At 40.3% G+C, this 22,333-nt stretch overlaps 5 protein-coding genes across 12 annotated transcripts; 3 read left to right on the top strand and 2 right to left on the bottom strand.

Moving 5' to 3' along the window:
• Window positions 1-590: 590 nt before the first annotated feature.
• Window positions 591-1,604, bottom strand: LOC118510949 (gametocyte-specific factor 1 homolog). 4 transcript variants are annotated; one of them, XM_036053392.1, is made up of 2 exons: window positions 1,418-1,604; window positions 591-1,348 (listed from the first exon to the last, which is right to left on the bottom strand). In XM_036053392.1, the coding sequence occupies exon 2, from the start codon at window positions 1,303-1,305 to the stop codon at window positions 802-804; it is 504 nt and encodes a 167-aa protein (XP_035909285.1). In that variant the 5' UTR covers window positions 1,306-1,348; window positions 1,418-1,604; the 3' UTR covers window positions 591-801. The 4 variants fall into 4 exon arrangements, with proteins under 4 accessions (XP_035909285.1, XP_035909286.1, XP_035909284.1 ...); XM_036053393.1 differs by having other exon boundaries at window positions 1,422-1,604; XM_036053391.1 differs by having other exon boundaries at window positions 591-1,353; window positions 1,422-1,599.
• A 632-nt stretch (window positions 1,605-2,236) lies between these two features.
• On the top strand, window positions 2,237-5,036 carry LOC118510946 (nucleolar complex protein 3 homolog). The gene is made up of 6 exons (XM_036053384.1): window positions 2,237-2,401; window positions 2,473-3,087; window positions 3,162-3,496; window positions 3,568-4,147; window positions 4,228-4,627; window positions 4,712-5,036. The coding sequence occupies exons 1-6, from the start codon at window positions 2,266-2,268 to the stop codon at window positions 4,965-4,967; spliced, it is 2,322 nt and encodes a 773-aa protein (XP_035909277.1). The 5' UTR covers window positions 2,237-2,265; the 3' UTR covers window positions 4,968-5,036.
• Window positions 5,037-5,546: 510 nt separating this feature from the next.
• On the bottom strand, window positions 5,547-9,455 carry LOC118510947 (protein Malvolio). 5 transcript variants are annotated; one of them, XM_036053386.1, is made up of 13 exons: window positions 9,355-9,455; window positions 8,938-9,227; window positions 7,914-8,098; window positions 7,632-7,796; window positions 7,426-7,564; window positions 7,214-7,369; window positions 6,986-7,144; window positions 6,691-6,903; window positions 6,420-6,615; window positions 6,301-6,331; window positions 6,116-6,231; window positions 5,955-6,046; window positions 5,547-5,881 (listed from the first exon to the last, which is right to left on the bottom strand). In XM_036053386.1, the coding sequence occupies exons 2-13, from the start codon at window positions 9,124-9,126 to the stop codon at window positions 5,810-5,812; spliced, it is 1,713 nt and encodes a 570-aa protein (XP_035909279.1). In that variant the 5' UTR covers window positions 9,127-9,227; window positions 9,355-9,455; the 3' UTR covers window positions 5,547-5,809. The 5 variants fall into 5 exon arrangements, with proteins under 5 accessions (XP_035909279.1, XP_035909281.1, XP_035909278.1 ...); XM_036053388.1 differs by having other exon boundaries at window positions 9,362-9,439; XM_036053385.1 differs by having other exon boundaries at window positions 9,303-9,422.
• A 617-nt stretch (window positions 9,456-10,072) lies between these two features.
• On the top strand, window positions 10,073-17,585 carry LOC118510940. The gene is made up of 10 exons (XM_036053377.1): window positions 10,073-10,232; window positions 10,548-10,636; window positions 10,710-11,210; window positions 11,975-12,864; window positions 12,928-13,013; window positions 13,085-13,150; window positions 13,408-13,512; window positions 13,575-13,736; window positions 13,803-13,952; window positions 16,789-17,585. The coding sequence occupies exons 2-10, from the start codon at window positions 10,576-10,578 to the stop codon at window positions 16,967-16,969; spliced, it is 2,202 nt and encodes a 733-aa protein (XP_035909270.1). The 5' UTR covers window positions 10,073-10,232; window positions 10,548-10,575; the 3' UTR covers window positions 16,970-17,585.
• A 1,433-nt stretch (window positions 17,586-19,018) lies between these two features.
• Window positions 19,019-21,693, top strand: LOC118510939 (ER degradation-enhancing alpha-mannosidase-like protein 2). The gene is made up of 2 exons (XM_036053376.1): window positions 19,019-19,305; window positions 19,369-21,693. The coding sequence occupies exons 1-2, from the start codon at window positions 19,121-19,123 to the stop codon at window positions 21,629-21,631; spliced, it is 2,448 nt and encodes an 815-aa protein (XP_035909269.1). The 5' UTR covers window positions 19,019-19,120; the 3' UTR covers window positions 21,632-21,693.
• The last annotated feature ends 640 nt before the right edge of the window (window positions 21,694-22,333 follow it).

The raw sequence follows: 22,333 nt of genomic DNA, 5'->3' as shown, positions 1-22,333 counted from the left end.
AAACCTGAGATATCCCTTGGACGAATTATTGCAGAAGGAAGGATCCTGGGATTGGCGCACTAAGTGTCAAAGCGCTTTCGAAATGTTCATGCGAATATTAAGTTCGGACCTACTGTTGACACATTACGACCCCAACAAGGATATTATAGTTGAGGCTGATGCTTTTTCCGTTGGTCTCAGAGCCACGCTCAGTCATATATCGTCCGATGGGTCTCTGAACGTGGTGCAGCACGCGGCGCGGGCGTTGTCAAAACTGATATGAACAATAGCTAACCTGATCGATATCTTCTAGATGTAATATTTGCCGTAATTTTACATAATGTAAGTTGGGCATAAATTTATTCTTCAACCGGACGGATACGGATATGCGCACTGGTATTTATAAAGCAAACAGGTTGCAGCGGTGGGCGCTAACGCTTTTGCTCTACGATTTTGACATCGTGTACGTTCCTACGTACAAGTTCGGGAAAGCGGATAGCTTGTCGCGGCTAATCACGAAGCACTCACGTCCTGAAGAAGATTACGTGATCTAGCGCTTCAGTGAAACTTGTAATGTTGTTATCAATGTAAATCGGAATAAGAAACAATCCTTCAGATATGCACGCTTCCTACTCAAGGCACAATTACTGATTTATTTATGAAAACGGTTAGCCTATGCGAACCGAAAAAGTATAACACTTAATATTAAATGATACATGTCTTAAATACTTCGATGAAACACGAAGCATTATCGTTAATGTCGAACAAACAAAAATCTGTGTATGTGTAGTTAACATACACAAACCATTACAGCATCCGGATTTATTTCTTTTCCTCGCGTTGCTTCAGTAGCGTAGTAATACGAACCTGCTCTTCCTCATAAAACTTTTTTTTCTCAGCATGCGTCTTATGCGTCGCCTTCCTGACAATAGGGTTATTTCGGCAATATGCTTCTGGATTATAGGGCGTAGCATCCATATTATCCCAGTTTTCTTCCTCCGTTGGGTTGTAACCTGAAGCATCGTACATCCCATTATATTCCGCCTGCGGCATCGGTATTTTCGACGATGCAGGGATCTCGCTGTCCATTGGGTACATGTAGACTTCAACCAAAACCCGGTCCGGACAATTCCTCTCGTGTGCCTTCAATTCTGCTTCAGGGATATGATGCGACGTATTGAAGCGGCACACCGCTATCTTTGCTTTCGGGTTTTGGCGTCGGCATTTGAACAAATGTCTTTGTATGCGTGCAGCCGGAATAACATGCGCCTTGTTGTAAGGACAAATGATACAGGTTCCAAAATTTTCAATCTCTACGACATTCATTCTTTTGTGCTCCGCTTGATGTCAGCTAATGTGTTTTGATACACTGTGCTGAAAACAATGGCAAACAACAATCATGAGACTTTTATTATTACGTTGAAAAAACACACCTTACCTACTAGCAAAACAATCCGATCACGATAAATTAGAATAACAACTTAGCTAGCAGCTTCGGCCTGCCTTTGTCTAGCGGACAGCTTCGTACAATGTACAAAACATAACACCTGGAAACAGCTATTGATTCTGTGAATTTTTGACGTCTACGAGATGTTTATTTACAGCTAAGGGAACCTTCTACTGATGCCGTTTAATAATGTTTACTGAATAGAGTTAGGGCAACTGTACCACTTTTCTGCAGGCTAGAACTGTTCATCAGGGGCAGTCCGGAGGCCGAGGCAATAACGGCGCCGGTCTTCACATGATAGGACCGGGATTCAAATCCTACCCAGACCGTCTCCCCGTAGGCAGGGCTGAAAACTATGTACTACTATGTATGTGTGTGATCACGCTGTATGTTTGTATTGTGATATACGTTTTCTTTCGCCTTACCGCTATTGTTTTACAAAATTAGCTTTTTTTAAAACCGTTTATTAATGGAGGCTTTGGGCCTCTGCCGAAAACTGGTACAGTTACCCTATGTAATTTTCGATTTGCGGCGCTTAGACATACATAAACAATCACAATAAATAGATGGAAAAAATCTGCTCACATTTCACACATTATCTGAAATTTAGACAGGAATTGAACCTGAAACGGGTAGATGTTGTAGGATTTTTTCTTATCAATATTCTTTGACTTTACGACAAGTCTCATAAAAAAAATCCAAATTTATATCTTTACACCCAAACCAAAAAAAAACTGAAAAAGTAGCTCAGATGTATATACCTTGACTTTTATTCTGTGTCTCCCATTTGTCATTTTCATAGGATGTTTGTGCTGTCATACGGCCCGCTAACAGAATCCATGTGGCTGCGGCGATTGCAGGCGCGTAAACAACACAACTATTCAGCTGTAGGAAATCACAAAAAGTATCGTTATACAGCAGTAATAATGGATAAGTCAGTGAAAAAATCAATCAAAGCCAAACCGAAAAGCATAGGTAAACTGATCATATAGGCTGTAGTAACTTAATTTAGTTTGTGTGTACATTAAACGTTTACTCCTTTCTAGGGCGGAAATCTCCACATGTGCTCGTAAAAGGGAAGAATAAGACCGCTGCTGGCGTTAAGCCGAAATATGGGCTTGGAGCTAAAACAACGGTGAAGAAAATAGCTACCGACAAAGTTGAGGAGATGGAAGCGAGGTATCAGAAGCGAGTGTTAACAGAAATGAAAATCCACGATAGTGTGGATCATTTACTGCCCATCAAAATCAAAGGAAAGGGCTTGATAAGCAGAACCATTCCTAAGCAGATAGAGAACAGGTTCGATACAAACTTAGCTGAATCAAGCAACGATCCACCAGAAGATGCGGAGGCAAATTTGTCTGAAACACATCCTACCGAGCCAGCAGTATTGTCGCTGACCGACATTCTGTTCAAACGAGATGAGCAAATTAAAGAAAAACAATTCTACATAGGCGTAACCTGTGCGGCAATACTGGAAAACCCAGAGGCGAGGATCGAAAATGTTAGTGCCTTGCTAGACTTGCTGAAGGAAACAAACCGGGACGGGTCCATCAACCTTTTGGCGGTTCGTAAAACTGCGATGATTTCGCTTGTTGAAGTCTTCAAAGACATTGTGCCAGAGTATCGCATTGGTATTGTTGACAAGGAGCAACAAAAGTGTAAGTGGCGAAATGTTTCGATTTTAGAGTTCAGGGGGAACAGACACTCAATTTTGTTGCGTTTTACTTTTCAGTGAAAAAAGACACACTGGCACGTGTTAACTTTGAACACAAGCTTCTTACTTACTATAAGCAGCTGCTGAAGCACTTGGAGGGTCTCATAAGTAATTACACCCGGAAACTGAAACATTCGGAAAAGCAATCCATCGAAACACGCCAACTGTTGGAAATGGCGGTGCAGTGTATGTGCGATCTAGTACTAGCACACCCGTACTTCAACTTCACTCCGAACATCGTACAGGTGCTGGTTTTAATGTTGAACAACACGAAGGAACCTATACGCAAAATGGTACACGCTTGCTTCAGTTCCTTGTTCAAAACCGATACTCGCTTGGATTTGACGCATCATGTAAGTGGGATGGCAAATTTATCACAACCAAAAAAGCATATAACGCTTCGTTCTGTATTTTCTTGTTGCAGACCGTGCGCCACATCAATATGCTGATAAAGAAAAAACAGCGCAACATATACCCGGAGATGATTTCATGTTTGAAATACTTGCAAATTAACCGCATAAACATGAACGATGACGTGTTGCTAGAGCTAAAAAAGCAAAAGCTAGAAAAGCATAAGTCGTACGTTATCAACATGTCTCGCAAGGAACGGAAACGCAAGAAAAAGCTGGCAGAGCTTGAAAAAGACATTTTTGAAACAAAGGCTGAGGAAAGTAAGCAAGTCGTGCGCCGCAAGCTTACTGAAATATCGAAGCTAACATTCATGATTTACTTCAAAATTCTAAAACGTTACCCGGACTCCAAAGTTCTGAGCGTGACGCTAGAAGGATTATCCAAATTTGCACATACCATCAATATCGAATTTTATGCCGATCTGATCGAACTGTTGAACAACTTGTTGGAAAATGTAGAGCTGGGGTACAGAGAGCAGCTGCACTGCATCCAAACGGTGTTCATCATACTCAGTGGGCAGGGAGAGGTGCTTAACATTGATCCGGCAAGATTCTATTCCCATTTTTACAAAAATTTACTTTTCGTCAATGCAGGTAAGCAAAACCTAGGTGAAAAATATTTAGGTTAATGCTATAGCCTGAGTGGATTTCTCACGCGCATTGATCATTTACAGGTAAAAACCATGATGATATGGAAACCATTCTGAAAACCTTGGACATCATTCTATTCAAACGGCGTCGAAATGTAACGTACCACCGTTACGTGAGCTTTGTCAAACGTCTTTCAACGCTGTGCCTACAAGTTCTGCCCAATGGATCCCTTGGTCTCATATCGTTGATTCGAAGCTGTATCCATATGAATCAAAAACTTGACATCCTGCTGGATACGGATGCCGTCGTCGGTTCGGGGAAGTTCGATCCGTTTAATGATGAACCAGAATTCGCTAACGCAAATTGCAGCGCACTGTACGAAAGTAGTTGCATGGCACGCCATTATCATCCGACCGTACGTAAAATGATAACCAATGTTCTGAACAACTCCGACACCGTGCCGATCGCTGCTGGCAGAACACTGTAAGTATAGTTACGTTTGAGATTATGGAAAACATTGTTCATACACACATGGAAAGAAATCGATTGATTGATTTTTGTTTGTAGGACCCCGGGAGAATTTTACACAAACTATGACTGCTCGGAGATGGTGTTCAATCCAGAAATTCCACGTTCTCCGAAAGTTAAATATGGTAAAAATCATCGGATGTCATTGGCCTCGAAGATATCAAAGAGAGAAATGTTAAAGAATAGTTCTAACAAGAAGCAAGTTCTGAAATTTGCAAATTCAATCAACGGATTGAAACATTTGCATTACGATTACTTTTTGGAGTACCTTCAAGGGTCAAAAGCATCAAACTAAGGTCGTTCGTAATTGAATTGTATAGCAAAGTTACAAAAATAAAAAATAAAAATTATCTTTGTAAACATACGTGAGGTCAAATGGTTTTAAATACTATTCTTGTTCAGCTTAGTCGATTGAAAAATGTTGCATCCATTGATCGTTACCCTTCCCTTTTTTGTTTTTGCTTTTAATATGTGTTTGTAAGCGTGTGATTTGAACGTGTGTATAACGGTCCGGTGGCAGAAGCGTCAGCGGTGCCGGCCTTCACACGGCAGGACTGGGGTTCAAATCCCATCCGGGCCAGATCAACCAGTTTGTGGAAGCAAATTAAATGGTAAATTCATGTCCCGTGCCCAATCCGTGAATACGTTTCACGTCTGTTTCAGTTTACTGCTTAAACCGCATCTGGGATTTACATCCTTTGAACATTAGTTCTGTTTTATTTCGTTCATATGCACTTGCTAGTGTTCTATATTGGTTTTTACAGCCAATTTAGTTGAGAACGGGAATGAAAAAAAGTTGTGCAAAAGTTAAATCTATGCTAGTACGAAACAAATCACAAAACGTACACAATTTTCTGAGAAGTTTTTATTACGATGTGACACATTTACATATGATTATCAGTAACTGATTTGTTTATTGCACAGCCCTTATTATACATATAGCCCTTATTATCCGTTATAATCCATTGTTTCCTTTTATTATAAACAAAGCTACTGGATTAACATAAAACCTAACGGAAATACAAGAAGTGTAAAAAATCACTTCTCTTCTAAGGCACGACACACATTACATGGATTTCATCTAATTAAACAACGCAAGATGTGCTAACGGCTGACTTCACTGCTATGCCCTTAAGATCATAAGCCATTATCCATCGTGGCCATGTTTGAAAACAAATTAACATCATCAAAGATGTAACGTTTCACGAACTACAAAAGAGATTCATTAGACCATTAGTATATTTGCTTTGCGCACATCTGTTAAACATTTAATTTCACTCACCGAGTTGGTCGCTAGCGTTTTGTTACCTAAATGTACCATCATATGTAAAATAAGGTAAATATTAAAAACGATATAGAACGTACCGAAGAGGACTGGGAAGAAGAATAAGAAGCGTTAATTTAGTGAAATGTGTACTATTTGCTACAGCTATTCGAACTTACCGACGCCAAAGATCATTACAGCGGTCAGCGTTACTTGCTGCAGGTTGGCAATAATAAAATACAGATTGATGCCAATGACAGTGAAGCTGAGAGCGATGGAGATTGCTTTCTCTATGCTGTAAAGGAGAAACATAATCATTGGTATGCGTTTCCACGCGCAGCACCTTAAGATCCCATATACTTACGTGCCGTTCACAAACTCCTTCTTCATTAGTGCTGTTGTGGTGAGAGTGTGTTTTTTGTAAAGAAATGTATATGTTTCAGAAATTGTAATCTATAAAATGTAATGTAAACGAAAACGTACCCACGCTTGAAGAAAAAGCGACAGTAGGTATCGCTGCGAACGGAAGTTGCAACGCCATAACAGCATTCAAAATGTCGTTCATCTTGGTAAGATCCTCTAGTCTGCTGAAGAAAGCCACATAAAAGGCCGGCATTATGGCGACGGTTCTGGTGAAGAGTACCCGTTTCCATCGCGCCCATTGTAAGTTAAGGAAACCCTACCAAAGCAAAACAAAAATTCATCAGACCCAGAAATCTATTCTGTGTTGTTAGCGAGAGCTACGATATTTTACCTCCATAGCAAATTGTCCTGCATACGTGCCGGTCATCGTGGAGCTTTGACCGGCCGCTAGTATTCCGATCGCCCAAACGTACATTGACACACCACCATAAAAGCATCCTAGCACCAAACCCGCCTTGTAGATATTAATATCTGCTGTAGCATTGTTCGCGTCAAATGCATGTAGAATGTCATCCGAAAAAGAGGAATTACTACATCTATCAATCTGTAACGATTATTGAATTATTAGCCTTTTGCACGTTTAGCCACAGTTAGTTGAGCGTGCTTCTGTTGCCCGTTCTACTTACCACATCCTGATTAGTTTTCCCATATAAATCGTGGGCAAAGACAGAAACTACAAACACGTTTATGAAAAACGAGACAGCAAGCGCTATCGTAGCCTCGATAAAGTAATAACGGTTGGCTTTCTTCACCTCGCGTACTTCGTTTCGGTTGATTTCGCGCGACTGAGAATAAACCAATGCAATAGAATAGTTAAAGGATTGAACCACAATTGCACAAGAACCATCGACTACCTTGACAAGCGCTGAATGCAGGTACAAATTGTGTGGCATTATGACAGCACCAATAATCCCAACAGCTTGCAACAGTGTACCGGGCCGATAGTCGGATGACCAGGGAATGAACATGCCCTTAATTACTTCCATTTGCGGTGTATCGCTAATGATGTACTGAGCATAAAACAAATGAGTTGAATTCCCATTTGCACACATGCAAATGCAATTACCTGATAGCCGAACGATACAGCCATCGTGGTTATGAGAAACCCGAAAAACAGTTCCAGCCGTCTCAATTTATACTTGTCCAAGAACAGAAAGGACATCGTGTCTAGCACAGTAATCAGCACGCCTATGTACAAAGGTATACTGAAATAACAGGAAATATGTTAGCGAAAGGCGTGCGATATTCACAACCACGAAACCGCGACCGTACCGTTTGTACGACAAAAGATAGATAGCAATTGCTGTTCCAATCACTTCCTGCATGTCGGACCCAATAATGGCAACTTCCACCATTAGCCATAGTATTATTCGGGGCACAGTTTTGTACTGTTTATGGCACATCTCCGCTAGATCTAATCCGGTAACAACTCCAATTCTATCGTCGACAAAAACATCGAGAGAGAGAGAGAGAGAGAGAGAGAGAGAGAGAGAGAGAGAGAGAGAGAGAGGTTAGGTTAAAAAAGCGTTTCCCAACCCTTGATACATTACGCACTTCACCGCCAAACGTTGCATTGCTAGTCCTAGCAGTGTAGCTCCTAGAAGCACCCATAGCAAGCTGTACTTGGCAACTATTCCGCTCTGCAAATCCGATTCAATGTTCCCTGGGTCCAGATAAGCAATCGACATCAAAAACCCGGGTCCAGTAAACGCCCATAATTCTCGAAAGCTAAATTCTCGCTGTATATGAAAGAAAAGACAAGCAGCAAACAAGCACACGAGTTATTATTTGTTGTCAATAATATTGTACTGTTTTTTAATGCCTCCGTTAGAGAATTATTACGATTTATGATCAGCGTAAGCCGCTCAAAAGCTATCCATTTTACCGTTGCTCTTAGTTGCGTTTAATAATTCTCAATACCTTTTTTTTTAATTCGAATAGAACGCCCAGACCTTTTAGCTGTCTCAACTATATTATGTCATGCAATAAAATTTAATAATTATATCGTATTAGAATATAAATCAAATGCAAGAATCAAAGTACATGACTCAAAGAGTAAATGATTCACCATTAAGAAAATTATCAAACATTCGTCCAGCAGCCGTTGTGCACGCCGTACTTGCCTAGACAAGTATCCGGACGATAAGGTGAGTGCAAAAAAAAGAGTACGTTTAAAGGCTGTTTAAAATTCTGCGCACACTTTTTTTACTAAATAGTTCGAGTGATTTTATCTTAAATGTGCGTTAAAATATTTGAAACCTACACGTTAAAAAATGCACAAAAGTAAAGTTGTATAATAAATGCGCTCAACGTGCAAATATTTCTACTGCAGCTTACCAACGGCTATTTGCGGTTCATTAGCCTATTGCTCATGATTCGTTTACGGTTAGATAAAGCAGAATGATACGAATAATAAACAAAAAGGATAAACAATCGTTTTTCCCAGTGCAAACCACCGCCACATTCACAGCTTGGCTGTTTACTAGAAGGAGCACCAATGTATCTATAACTATGCAAAGGATGGTTTAGTCGAAGTTCATTTAAGATTAGCGTAATGATAAACAACCCAATAGCTTACCGTTTCGGCTCCAGGTACAACACGCTCTCCTCCGTAGAATAGGTTTGAGACATTGTTTAGGGTGGAATCTTCCGAGGGTTCTATCAAACTATTACTCGAACTAGGGGTTGTAGCTGTTGAAGAGGTTTGGCTTACTGATTTAGTGCTAACACTTCTGTTTTGGGATGGTGTGGATTGATCGAAATTCATTGCGCTGGTTAAAGGCCACCAGCCAAAGACACGAAATTCCTCTTGTTATCTATCTCGGTGAGTAATTGGCCACGCATCAACAACCCAATAGTGTCACTCTCCTAGGAAGAATGAAACGAAACATTTATTTCACGATCTGGTGTCGATGCATGTATGCATCAATGATTGTATTTTACGTATCGCTCGATTGCTGGTTGCTCACAAAATATCTAAATGAAACGATTTTAATGAATACTTCGCTAATTCTTTGGAAACGATTATCACACATCCAGCCCAATAACAAATACAAATCCAGTGACAGATGGTGGTTACCGATGACTTAAGTGCTTGGAACTGGATTGAAGCATTCGTCTTCCTGTGAGATGTGAGTGAGATGCCCCCCCACCCCAACTCACGGGCATTCACTTTTCGCTACTGATTTACCTTAAATTTAGGTAAAAGTTATGAAAAAGTGTTAAAAATTGTTGTAACAATAATTTATAATAATTATCAATAATAAATAAATAAATAATCATAGTAAAATGTCTTAAAAAGATACACTTTTGCGTAACTCACTTGTAAAAATGAGGGCCCGTGAGTGAGGCCGGCATCAATTCAGACTTTAGCCCGAAATAGTGTGAAACAAAACGTTAAAGAGTGTTCAGACTCTCTTCGTACCGTTGTACGATACCTTTCGAGCTTGTAGTACCATAAAAAAGGAATAAATTTTATTACATATGTAAAAATAATAAAAATGGAAAAATATACTCCCTTGGTCTTACCTCAGAAAAGTGAGTGCCGTGAGTGGAGGGGCATCTATTCAGACTTAGCCATTTCTTACTTTAACCCTTATTTCAGACTTTAACCCATTTGAAATTCAAAACAATGACAAATTTCAAGTTTCGCAGGATTCTGGGATCATTCTGTACACAGTTCTATAAACCTCCCTCTAGATACCTTGAAAATGACAGCTGCTGTCAATTTAGCCAGAATGGTATAACCTGTGTTGAAGAATTCTGATTTCGCTTTACAAAAAGAAACCGCTTGGGCGCGAAGTTAACGATCTTTCTTGATTCGATAGCTAGCTCCTGTATACAAAAGAGAAGTTCACCACACTAATCCTTTTGGTAAGTGTAAAGTTGCTCTACTTCCAGGGATTTAGCTGCAAGTTCCGGTGAGAGCGAAGCTTACTTTACAGCTTGAGGCCTTGTCCGTAGACCATTGTGTGAAGGTCTGCTGTATTCTGCAAATCGCATTACGTTTAAGAAGCTATGCGCAGTAGGTGGTAAACATGTTTCGACTTGCGCTGCGCATTCTGCACTGACTATGATATTGAAAAGTGCCTTGAGTGTAAAAATAAATTAATATGACGTCGTTATTCAACTTGGCAACACTTCAGTAACAGCAAGCACAATCCAAATGTTCGTATTTTCGTTTTTCAGACAATTACAGCACCGTAGAGAAGCAAACATGGAGAGCATGGATATCTCGTACAGCGATGATAAGACTGGCGAAGAAACCGATATGATCTGTAAGTAGAAATATCGGATTCATTGTAAACAAACCCATTAACATTTCCCTATCCCCTCATTGGCGAATGACAGGTGATGAAGAACACCATGAATGCTCTGATCATGAAAACAGTGCATTGCAACAATTATCACACAATGGCATGATGATCGGGCTCGGCTCCCGCAACACTCTCAGTGATGGATCAGAACGGAAAATTAATGCACCGAACGCAAACGCAATACTTAACAGCAACTTCCCGGCGGAACATAGTGAAAACGGACCGGAATCTGCACGGTTTCCGCTCCAAGATGCTAAAGATTGCAATCAGTTCCACATAATCGCCAGGAATAACAATTCCATTGAACGTATAAAGGAACATTTAATGCATACCATAGATGGCCTTGAAATCTGTGGATTAGACAAGGAAAATATGTTTACGGACGTATGTGAAGCACGGCTTAACGAGTTTCCCACCGAAGCAAAAACTCAAGCATGTCTGTTTCCACTGGAAGATGCATCGGAATTTGCTTCTGTTCTTTCATCCGCTTCAACCACTTCCCTTGTTGGAGAACATTTTACGCCAGCTAATGAATGTGAGTATTTTACTTGAAACATTAAGTTTTCGATAGTGCATATTTGTTGTGTTGGAAATTTCGAGATCGGTCTCTATCGTGAAATGTTGTGCGCTCCTAATGGAAGATATTTAATTCATCCTAAATCAACGAGGATCGCAGGAATCAAAGAATGTGTGAAAAGTTGAAAATGCAAGAATTATGCGAAGGTGCTTGCCAGTTTGGCACTCTCAAATTTCTTAGTTCTTTTTACCTTTTGTCATCATGTTCTCAATTCGCATTCTAAACCGACCGCGATCATGTCTGTCAATTTAGTTTCAATTGCACGTAAAACCCTTCATTAGTTTAATTTTTAACAATATCTCAATTTTAACAATAACAATCAATTGTGTAGACAAAAGCAATAAATGCATCAGCTGCGTTTAAACAAAAGCTCTTTAAATGTATAGGTTAGGTTTGAACGGTTCCGTATTTCGATATTGGTTAAGTATCCAACCTTGCATTGCAAACGGAACAGTGAGGGTGGTTGTCATAGGTTCTCGCCCTTCTTCATATTTCCCACGGGTGGCCTTCATAAGCATGACGGGAGTTGTATCGTCGCTCATATATACATATGCAATAGGAAGAGAGATAAAATTGTATGACAAGAAAACTTTCGCCTTGTGAAAACTAATTGAAATTTCGATCACCCCAAAACATTCACGAGCGTGTACGGAGTTAAGAACAACGGTAAAATGTGAGCAATAACTAATGCAAGTTTCCTTTCGTTGTTTCTCTATCTGCAGATAACTTTTCGGCCGCCGATTTCGATTGTTTACTGTCTCGAGGTTGCTCGCAGTCTTCTTCAAGTACGGTAAAATCAGCTTTAGATTCTGCATCGTCTCCATCCGCATCAAATCTACCGAGAAAATCTGTGCTGGACAATTTTGACCCACTTTTGCGACGGCAAACTATCCTTAACGCAGAGCATAGAGTTGTCCCCGAAAACGTCGAAAGTACCCCATCTGCTGCATGTCTGGCTTTAGTTAACAACTTTCCGCAGTTTCAAGAAAGCAACAGGAGTGCTGAACAGATATCAGTGTCCCAAAACATCGAAAGCGACCGTTTCGGCCAAAAACGGCAAGGAGACAGCACGCTTCTCCTGCAAAATACGTTCGGTTCATCATTAACACCGCTGCTAGAGCATCATACTGGTGACGAATCCAAGGACAAGCACAGCCAGAGCGAGACATCAAGTTGCCTTGTTGATACAACTGTAGATCCAAATTGTTCAGCAAAGGAGAATGAAAGTGATAGTTCTCTCGACAAAACAATAACTACAGAAGGCAACGAAACCAGAGAATCGTCAAAGTGCTCGGAAACTCTATTGCTTTCAACCAGTGCTGTGGGACCAAAAATTGTAGAGTGTGAAAGAGTGGAACGTAATGAACCACTAGTGGACATTTCGGACTCTGTTGCAGAATATGTGTCACTCGATAATACGGTTTCTCAACAGTCGACTGAACTGAACTCCACCGACACAGCATTTACCGAAGGTGAAAATTTATCAGCTGGACAATTCCAGGAGGAGCCAAACATTGAAGCTCCATTGCCTGCAAAGCAAGCGGCACTGGAAGTGATTACAGGACAGACAGTAGAATTAAACAGTACTGTCATTTTCGCAGGCACTCAGAGTGTAAGTATGTAGGTAGTATTACTTCGAAAGGTCCATGTTTATGAGCATCATGTTTTATTTTAGACTCATGATGATTTAACGTCTCTCGCGGGAAATATGATTGCGGAATCGAATTCTGAAAAACAAAACATTGCCGTACTAAACATGAGGTAGGTACACGCGCACCATTCGCAAATTGCTCTCGAGCGATAATAATATATTTCCGCTTTTTTTTTAACAGTGAGGATCGATCGGCACCGAACGAGGAAGGATATACTGAGATTGGAAAGAAATGTAAAACTGAAGAGTAAGTAACAATAAACCAAGTTCTATAAAGTTGATCATCTTGACAGTAAAGCAACAATAGAAATGAACCAAAACCTTTAACCTGCGAGAAACAGATGCTTCAATTTTACGTTCGTCTTGATGGCTGTCTTCTATATTCTTCTACTTCTCATGCCATGTCGGTGTCGGTACCGCAAAACCTACTCGGAGAAATCTTAGAAGTTTTCAGACGAATGTACAAAGCCGCATTAACACAGTGTGATCGTTTTATCGTTCCAGGGTGAATATTGCCGAAATAGAGAAAAAGATGCTTGACGTTGAACTCAGAGAAGAAAGCATGTTGAAGCGTATCACGGAGAAGGATAAAACAATTTCCAAAATGAGGTAGATATTGAAATTGGATGATGTGTTAAAGTAATTTCCTAACATTAAACTATCCATGACAGCAACGTGGTTGAAGCGTACGAGCGAACCATAGCCGAGTTGATCTCGGAAAAGGAAGTTTTAATCCGAAACCATGAGGAGGAATGCGAAACCTTAAAGCAAGATAATGAAATCAACGCACAGCATTTGGAATCGTTAGAGAAAACCTTCTCAAACTTGTATGCGTAAGTATACGTATTAATTCAGTAGTAAGTAATGTATTGTAAAATTGTTTTTCTTTTCTTTTACAGGAAATATGAGCGCATGAAAAAGAACGCAATCAAATACAAAGAAAATGAGGATAAATTATTAGAAAAAGTGATGAAGCTTGAAGAATGTCTGAGAGCGCAAGAGCAACGGTATGAAAAAATGAAAAGTCATGCTATGAGTCAACTGGAAATGTAAGTAAACGTTTTTATTTATATATTTTTTGTATTCAAGAAATACCTTTAGTGTATACCTTTCTACTTGTGTCTGGTGCAAATGTTTATTAGTGATAAGAATGTAAACCCATTTTTATGAATATTTCTTGTGAAAGGACGATGAGAATGTTAACCCATATGTATGAACATTTGTTCTGGAAGTGTTAAAGATTTGTCCCTGTTGTATATAAAAACATCCAATCTTGGTGTTCTTCAATGTAACGAGGTCTTTGACCTACCATTTCTAAGTTGATGATATATCGTTCTGTAATATCGTCTTTTTTATTCATTCGGTGCGGCGTATTGCTGATAATATTAGTTATAACAAATTGAAATTCGTTGTTTGCCTACGTAAAAACAGTCCTTTGTAAAATTGTTTTCATAACTAAATGAAAATAATTTCAAATTTCATTTAAAATACCCTGTATATCGAGCTATTAGTTTAAACTCATTGTAAGAGGGTTGCCTGTATTTGTACATGAAGGCTTGTTTTGCAGGAAAACCTTAATATGTTTGTATAGATCAACTAGGGTGTCGCCGCCCAGGCCTTCAAATAATAATGCTTTTGCTTTTGTTCATTACATTGAGAAACTAACGTTCGTTTATTATTTATTCGGAATTATTTATGAACTCGTTGCTGCTTCTACCTACACGTATTAATTTTCGCTTGCTTCTGTTAGCTTGACGTGGGAGATCAGCGTCTTTGCCGGCCTCGGCCAGCCCGAAGCGTGGTGAAACCCTGTTTGTGTGTCTTGCTTAGGTAGCTACAGTTAATGTACATAGAATTTTTTCTAAAAAAACCTTATGAAAGGCCTACTTGTTGAAAGGAACTGAATTCGTAACTGTACTTTTAACACATTTGTGTGGGGTGATGAAAAGATTTTGGTAGTTGTTATAAAACATGTAAAATTGTGTTTTAAAGCTCCTGAAAGCGATAGATATTTACACACCTAAATACCGCTTAAGTTGTAGAAAATAGCGTGGTGCTAGAAAATGATATTTATTTTATTTTATTTTATTTATTAATTATGACGGCTTGAAGCCGTATTGTCAGCACCGCATATGCTGACGAAATATAAAAGTCAAAAACAAAAAAATCACAAAGAAATTACCAAGGCATTTCCTCCCTGATATTTAGTCTTATCCCGGGCATGCTCGGTTGTGAGTGTGTGGCGATTGCAGTGTGGAAATCCAGGTCTATTGTAGAAGTTGTATCAATGGTTAGGTCCGGGTCTATTGCTGGCGGTGTTGTGTTGATGGTAGTGTGGTGTGTAAACGGATCATCCTTCCGTGTATCGGATCTGGAATGTAAAACAAAAACCAAACAAAAAAAAACAGCGATTTGGACAGCACAAACATTTGCCTGGGTACAGTGTTCCTCAAACTGCCCAGCAGTGATAGCCCAAGCTCGACCAAGCCAGCACCGAGTTCAGAAGCTATCGGCGAGTTCCATTCCGTAATAGCAGGGTCTCTGCTAATCACGAGGACCACCTCCGAACCCAACGTGAACAAGGCCGAACCCGCCTCATCAAGGCTAGGCAGAGATGAAGAACACTATTGCAGAAAAGTCTGCCTCCCTTCTTACGACAGTGTCGGCTTTGGCCCCGGATACTGTTGCTCCGTCAATGGATCACCCGTGACAAGAACAGTTAAGACAGAGACAACACAACGAATAACAAAAAAGGAATGTAGGGGAAAGTCTTAGGATTGAAAGGATAATGGATAAAAGGATAAGACCGTTGTCTCTGGCGAATCGGAAGATGGTCCTCATGTATGCGAGGCCACTGGTCGTCAAAACATCTCTAATTTCTATACCCGATCGCCTGCCGATGCTCTCGACTGCTAGAAAAAGATACTTATTGAAATATTTTGCATGTTCTTGTCTTATATGGATTACTCGATATATGCGGATCATGTTAATAACCAAATTATTATTCCAATTAACCTGCAGGCCACGGCACATGAATAACTGTTTCATGCCTTGAAAATAAATATATTTTTAAGCTGAAAAACATTTCCCACGACACTCAGGTTGGCCTGGCTGTTTATCATTAAGCAATAACAGGCGGATAATGTTATCACTTTCAGGCATGCTTGTTATTGTTCTAGGACATTCGGCTTGGATTTAAGATATCGTCCCATCACAGTCGTTACCAAGTTCATGTCAGACAGAGTACAAGCTTTATAGTTGATTTTTTTATGAGGAACGGCCTGGCCGTATTACTTTTATCGGAAAATTAACATCGAGAAAATGGCGTCAAAACTTTTTTTTCTATTCCTTTTTGTTCAATTTAACAATTTTTGGAAAACATTCGCGTCCTTCAGCACTGCGTAAAAATGAGTGACTAAAAATATTGTTGTTATACCATGGTTGGAGATTGTACTAAAAAGCGTGAACTTGCTGAAACAACCGTGGCTTATGTTGTTTTTCGTTCGATAGAGTCCAAATCGATACTTCAAATCGTATGTTTGTTACATAGTTGATTAGATAGTTTAAAGAGGTTTTTATACAATAGAGTTTTTTTTATTTCTTTTAATGTTAAATGTTGCTGTTTGCAATTACCATAGGCCTGTCTGTAACCAAAAAAAGCTCGGCCCAGTAGTTGTAAAAAAGATGACAGTAATTGTATATATATATATATATATATATATATATATATATATATATATATATATATATATATATATATATATATATATATATATATATATATATATATATATATATATATATATATAAAATAAGCTAATTGAATGTTAGCAAAAATTCTTATTATCTAATGCCTTTCTTCTTGTGTATTTTTGTCCATTACAGTGCAAACACCAAAATAGATGAAGCTATCCGTAACCATTCCCAGGAAGCAGCAAAGTTAAAGGCTCAGATAAAGAAGGAAGAAGTGTATCGAATTTCAATCAACGAGCAGTTGATTCAAAAATCAAAAGAAAATGAACAATTGGTAAAGATATGCGACGAGCTAATCAGTGAAACTAATTGAAAGGTACGCAATATTGACAAGGATCAAGTTTTCCCCCCAAAATACCCTGCAGTGCGCTTCTTGAACTGAAAAGCAAATGTAGAGAAAAAGATTCAGCGTTTCTTTTCTCCATCAGCCATGGAATGAATTGCAAGAGAGAAGTAGTTGTTCACTTTGTAGTAGTTTCGCGGTTTATACTAAGTAGTTGCATTTCTTTCAACAAGTTTTAGCATGTGTATCTCTATGCCTGATTTGCAAGAACAATAAGGTGGAAAACGTTACTGACGGTTTTTTTTTAATTGATTTTTTTAATTTTCCTTTTCAATTATAAACCAGAAAACCCGAATTGTATTGCTCTCTATTTCCATTTACTCTTAACAACAAATGTTTCACCAAGCATAACGTAACCTAACAACACTGTCTTTCGTTCTAATATTGTGAATCTTTTAAGAAAACCCCAAGAATTGAAATATGTATGTATTCGTTAACAAACTACAAACAAAAACGAACCTTTCCATCAACTGCTGCTCGCCTAATGTTTCGATACCAATGTAATAAACTTGCACTGCTACTTTCTAGAAACTTTCTGTAAAAATATGAAAAACGCATATATTAATAAATAACTACGCAGCTATAATCGTATGAAATTGTTGTTTTTTTTTTTTATATCGTTTGTTTACATAGGCTTTCCGGTTTTGAAACCTCATTCGCCCCTAATATAATTGCAAATAAATTTTCTAAAAGATACATTCTGAAAGAATGCTAAGTATTATTGACTTTTGGGTGCAGTAGAGTGCAGAGACGATAACGGCGCCGGCCTTCGCATGGCAGGACTGTGGTTCAAATCCCATCCAGACTGCTTCCCCGTACGCAGGGCTGACTATTTTGTTACGGGTAAAATCAAATCACAGTTAGCTAGAAATTGCAGGCCGAGACTTTTCGAAGTTGTAGTGCTAAGGATAAAGAAGAAGCAGTATAGTCTAGAAACACGTTGAACCCCACAGCACCTGAATTCCCGGGTGATGTTTAGTAGAGCTAATCGATGCTTAGTCGTCAACCTTAAACCTAGATTTTATCTCTTTTTTTACACCCAACTACCAACATCTATGGAGAGAGTGAGATGTAATAGAATGAGAATGAGAATAGACATTTATAATTTTCCCGTTGCAGAACGTATTAAAAGCTGCTTTTTTCAACTGTCCAAATATCAAGAAGCGTTCCAACCGAATCCAACAAACAATATGTACAATGTGAGGAGTTTTCGGATGCCTTTGGTTTTATTGAGTGACTATAGACACTCGATTTTTTGTTTCCTGAAGTTGCAAGCTCAAAGTTGGGTTTGAGCGCCAGGAGATAGTACGATCTATCATATTGTTTCTTAGTATTCTCCTAGCCTTTTCTAAAGCTCCAAACTTCAACTCCAAAAAATTTTGTGTAAATACTGTCGGAACTATTCTCTAGCCTATCAAACCATTAGTTCATTACCATTAGTTGCTGAAAATGCAAAGTAGCCCAGTTGGATTATCAGATTCTAAACCAGATATGGGTTCAAATCCCATCCGGACCGTTCCCTCATAGTGAGGCCTGACTATCTAGCTACGTGGTATCATTAAGTCTAGTAAGCCAGAAATGGCAGACATGACCATAGAGGTTGTTTGGCTATGAAGAGAGAAACTAGAAATGAGAATAATCACCCGAGAGTTGAATCAAAGTAGACAGGAGGATTGAACGATGTAAATATTTCACTTATTCTTTTCAAATTCTATTAAATTGCTCCCTCGATTCTCAGTCCCTTGAGCAATTTCGCTAGTTTATGAGTCATCTTCGCATATCAAATGTTGTCCCACAGAGGTTTGACGATATTTGGTTGCATTATTCGTTTAAAAATCGCTAGCGATACCTCCACCGGCACCTCCTCCAAGCTTCCATCACTATTCTCAATACCCTTCCCCTTGATGACAAAGCAACTGTTATGTCAGGTTGAGAAATGTCAATTTGCTACTGGGTGGTGAGAAAAGTCAAAATATGCGCATCGGGTGCCAGATTCACTTGTCAAACGACTTTGTTTCAAATATAAATGTAAACAAACAGAAAACATTTTTGATACGGTGGCACTATTATCACTTCCTTGGAGTTTAGGTGTTGCTCTTGAACTAATCCTAGTTGGAAGAGATGCTAGAAACAAAAGCAAAAAGGAGCCGCTACAAAATTGCCCCCGGCAGCATGACCATTGCTCAGCGTCCCCAATTCTCGCTCACGGTTTTAGTATGGTGCTGTATTGGGGGATGGATATTACGATCGGCATCGGAGGTGCAAGGTTTGCGAAAAAACTCCCCCAGCGATATGCATCGTATGCGGTAAGAGTTATGCGCAATGTTTTACGCAGATGTAGTGATGTTTTTTTGTGTCTCGTTTTCCAGAGAAAGAGTGCGTCAAATGTTTCACCATGCATACGACGGCTACCTACAGTACGGAGCTCCATACGACGAATTACGGCCGCTGTCGTGTGATGGAATCGACACCTGGGGTAGTTATTCCCTCACTTTGATTGACGCACTCGATACGTTAGCAGTTATGGGGAACTACACCGAGTTTGGGCGCGTCGTACAGCTGCTGCAAGATAGATCGTTTGATGCAGATATTAATGTGTCGGTGTTTGAGACGAATATTCGCATAATTGGTGGTCTCCTGTCGGCTCACTTGCTGTCCCATCACGCCGATCTGGAATCGATGGGGCTGGTTAAGCCAGGGTGGCCCTGCGAAGGTCCTCTATTAGAAATGGCTGAGGATGTCGCTCAGCGCTTGTTGCCGGCATTCGATACCGCCACGGGCATGCCGTACGGTACAGTAAATCTGCGTTACGGTGTACCGTACGGCGAAACATCTGTTACCTGCACCGCCGGTATTGGAACGTTCGTGCTGGAATTTGGCACACTGAGCAGGCTGACGGGAAATCCTGTATACGAGGATGTCGCTATGAATGCTTTGTCTGCGTTGTACAAACACCGGTCCCCAATAGGGTTGTACGGGAACCATATCGACGTACAAACCGGCCGCTGGATAGCCCAGGACGCGGGTATTGGCGCTGGGGTCGATTCCTATTTCGAGTACCTGGTAAAGGGTTCAATTTTGCTCGAGCAACCTGCCCTGATGGCCAAATTCCTGGAAAGTAAAACATCGATCGATCGCTATCTAAAGCGTGAGGATTGGTATGTTTGGGTGAGCATGAGCAAAGGGCAAATCACGTTACCCGTATTTCAATCCCTTGAGGCGTACTGGCCAGGCCTATTGAGTTTGTATGGGAATACGAAGGAAGCGTTGCGAGTGCTACACAACTACCAGTCCGTATGGCGTCAGTACGGATTTCTGCCAGAGTTTTACAATATCCCCACCGGAGAAGCTGGTACAAACCGGGAAAACTATCCGCTGCGGCCAGAGCTAATCGAATCGGTGATGTACCTGTACCGAGCTACCGGGGATCCGTTCTTGCTGGAAGTAGGCGAGAACATTCTCGAGAGCATCGAGCATAGCGCCAAAACAGTTTGCGGTTACGCGACGATACGGAACGTTCTGACACATCAGCAGGAGGACCGTATGGAATCGTTCTTTTTGGCCGAAACTACCAAATATCTGTACCTACTGTTCGATCCAAACAATGTTTTGCACAATGATGGGAGCATCGGTAGCGTGGTCAATGTGATGAAGCGTGAGGATGATGCCACAACTGAAATGCACGAATGTGTGGTAGGTGCCGGGGGCTACATTTTTAACACGGAAGCCCACCCAATCGATCCGATGGCCCTGCGGTGTTGTGAAGCAATTCATGGAAACATTTTTAATGACCGAGCCTTCAGAAATCGCAACAAAGATAACTTTCATCGAGGCGATCTATTTCTTTCAAAAGGACAACGAAAAGGGACCCACCAAGCGCATAAAAAAAGAGGTCAAGAGATATGGGATGGTCCCGTCGGTAAAGAACCAACATTTTCCACTAACGCCGAGACGGTAGCAAAAGCGGAAGATAGCATGAAAACCATAAGTCTTCCTACCGGTGCTATGAATCGAGATGTGGAGAAAGTGGAAAGCGTGACCAGTGGCATAAAAACGGTTTCAACTGTGCCAGTGTTAAAGCAAGCGCTGAGCTCTGATTCGAATCTACACGGCAAAGAATACGCTCAAACATTTAATGACACTAGCCAAACAACATCATACCCATCGGTTGAATCGGTCGAAACGGAAACATTATCAACCGCCGGGGAAGCCAAATGCAGCAGTAGCGCGGAACAAACGAAGTATGTACTATTTGGAACCGAGCGTATGGATGAGTCCTCTCCACCAAACGAACAATCCTGTGATGCTATGGTACAGCCGAAAACCGTACCCAGTCGCGAAAACACTAAAGATGATGAAGATAAAACGGTCGCAACGTTACTGGAAATAGTGCAGCGCATGTTCCATACAACGGCGGGTCAACACGATCAGAAAAAATCTAAGTTTGATCGTGAAAAATTCTACCAACACTTGGCCAGTAGGCGTTTGTTAGACGAAGAAGGTAGCAGCAGCAGTAGATACAACAACACATCGGCACCGTCTTCGGCCAGGAGGGAAAAGCTTCACGAACTATTATTGTGTCGCGCGCAGCCATACCTTAGTCGGCTCACACTGTTAGGTGAATTCTATTAGACTGCTTGGGAAAACAGTTCTGAGTATGCAATAAAATCGTTAGGTACCATGAACATTTAAAACGTCTCGTTTACCAATCTGCAAGTCATACAGTTAACTATACTATTGAACACACGTTTCTGGCTGCCATCGCTTTTGAAGGGGGAGACTGTTGAAATTTTATTCGACTGCACAATTCGTTCGTCGACTGTGGGACAGATTCCATCGCCCAACACATGTTTTGTTTCGCCATTTTACGTTAAGTGTTTTGTATGGAATTCTTGAAGCAACATCGTTAATTTTTTAATTTAAACGTGTTATGTTTGTTCGAGGATAATGAAGCTTAATGTATTGTAGCTTAGAGTTTATATTTCTATAATCCAACAATCCAATCATAATATTATCAATCCATTTCAAGCCCGGTAGAAACGATTGATTTTTTTCCTCATACTTCCAAGTACGGCCTTTCTCCTATACTTGGGATTCCTAATTCTCTCCGATGATTAGGATACTATTTTCAACACTGCCTTCTGCTTCTTCTTTCTTTTCCTGATCCTATGGAGCACGTCTAAAATACATGGATGCAATCCGTGTGCAATCCGTTTCCTGGAAACACGGTCCGTAGCACCCACGCCACTCGAAAATGGCGCATTGCATTAGCTTCCTCCGCGAGTATAGTCCAGCACTCGTGCCCGTAGAGGACTACCGGCCGTATCAGTGTGC

Source organism: Anopheles stephensi, chromosome 3 (genome assembly GCF_013141755.1).
Source record: "Anopheles stephensi strain Indian chromosome 3, UCI_ANSTEP_V1.0, whole genome shotgun sequence".
NCBI lineage: Eukaryota > Metazoa > Arthropoda > Insecta > Diptera > Culicidae > Anopheles > Anopheles stephensi.
The sequence above is the reverse complement of the archived record's forward strand: the minus strand, read 5'-3'. Positions and strand labels throughout refer to the sequence as shown.

Excerpts from the sequence above, each read along its gene's own strand:
- LOC118510949 (XM_036053392.1), bottom strand. The coding sequence starts at position 1,305 with ATGAATGTCGTAGAGATTGAAAATTTTGGAACCTGTATCATTTGTCCT.
- LOC118510946 (XM_036053384.1), top strand. The coding sequence starts at position 2,266 with ATGTGGCTGCGGCGATTGCAGGCGCGTAAACAACACAACTATTCAGCT. Across the intron at positions 3,497-3,567 it reads GCTTGGATTTGACGCATCAT|ACCGTGCGCCACATCAATAT; the intron begins GTAAGTGGGATG and ends TTCTTGTTGCAG. Across the intron at positions 4,628-4,711 it reads ATCGCTGCTGGCAGAACACT|GACCCCGGGAGAATTTTACA; the intron begins GTAAGTATAGTT and ends TTTTGTTTGTAG.
- LOC118510947 (XM_036053386.1), bottom strand. The coding sequence starts at position 9,126 with ATGAATTTCGATCAATCCACACCATCCCAAAACAGAAGTGTTAGCACT. Across the intron at positions 7,370-7,425 it reads CTGTATCGTTCGGCTATCAG|TACATCATTAGCGATACACC; the intron begins GTAATTGCATTT and ends TTTTATGCTCAG. Across the intron at positions 6,904-6,985 it reads GGAAAACTAATCAGGATGTG|ATTGATAGATGTAGTAATTC; the intron begins GTAAGTAGAACG and ends TAATCGTTACAG.
- LOC118510940 (XM_036053377.1), top strand. The coding sequence starts at position 10,576 with ATGGAGAGCATGGATATCTCGTACAGCGATGATAAGACTGGCGAAGAA. Across the intron at positions 13,014-13,084 it reads ATTGCCGTACTAAACATGAG|TGAGGATCGATCGGCACCGA; the intron begins GTAGGTACACGC and ends TTTTTTTAACAG. Across the intron at positions 13,953-16,788 it reads GCTATGAGTCAACTGGAAAT|TGCAAACACCAAAATAGATG; the intron begins GTAAGTAAACGT and ends TGTCCATTACAG.
- LOC118510939 (XM_036053376.1), top strand. The coding sequence starts at position 19,121 with ATGCTAGAAACAAAAGCAAAAAGGAGCCGCTACAAAATTGCCCCCGGC. Across the intron at positions 19,306-19,368 it reads AGCGATATGCATCGTATGCG|AGAAAGAGTGCGTCAAATGT; the intron begins GTAAGAGTTATG and ends CTCGTTTTCCAG.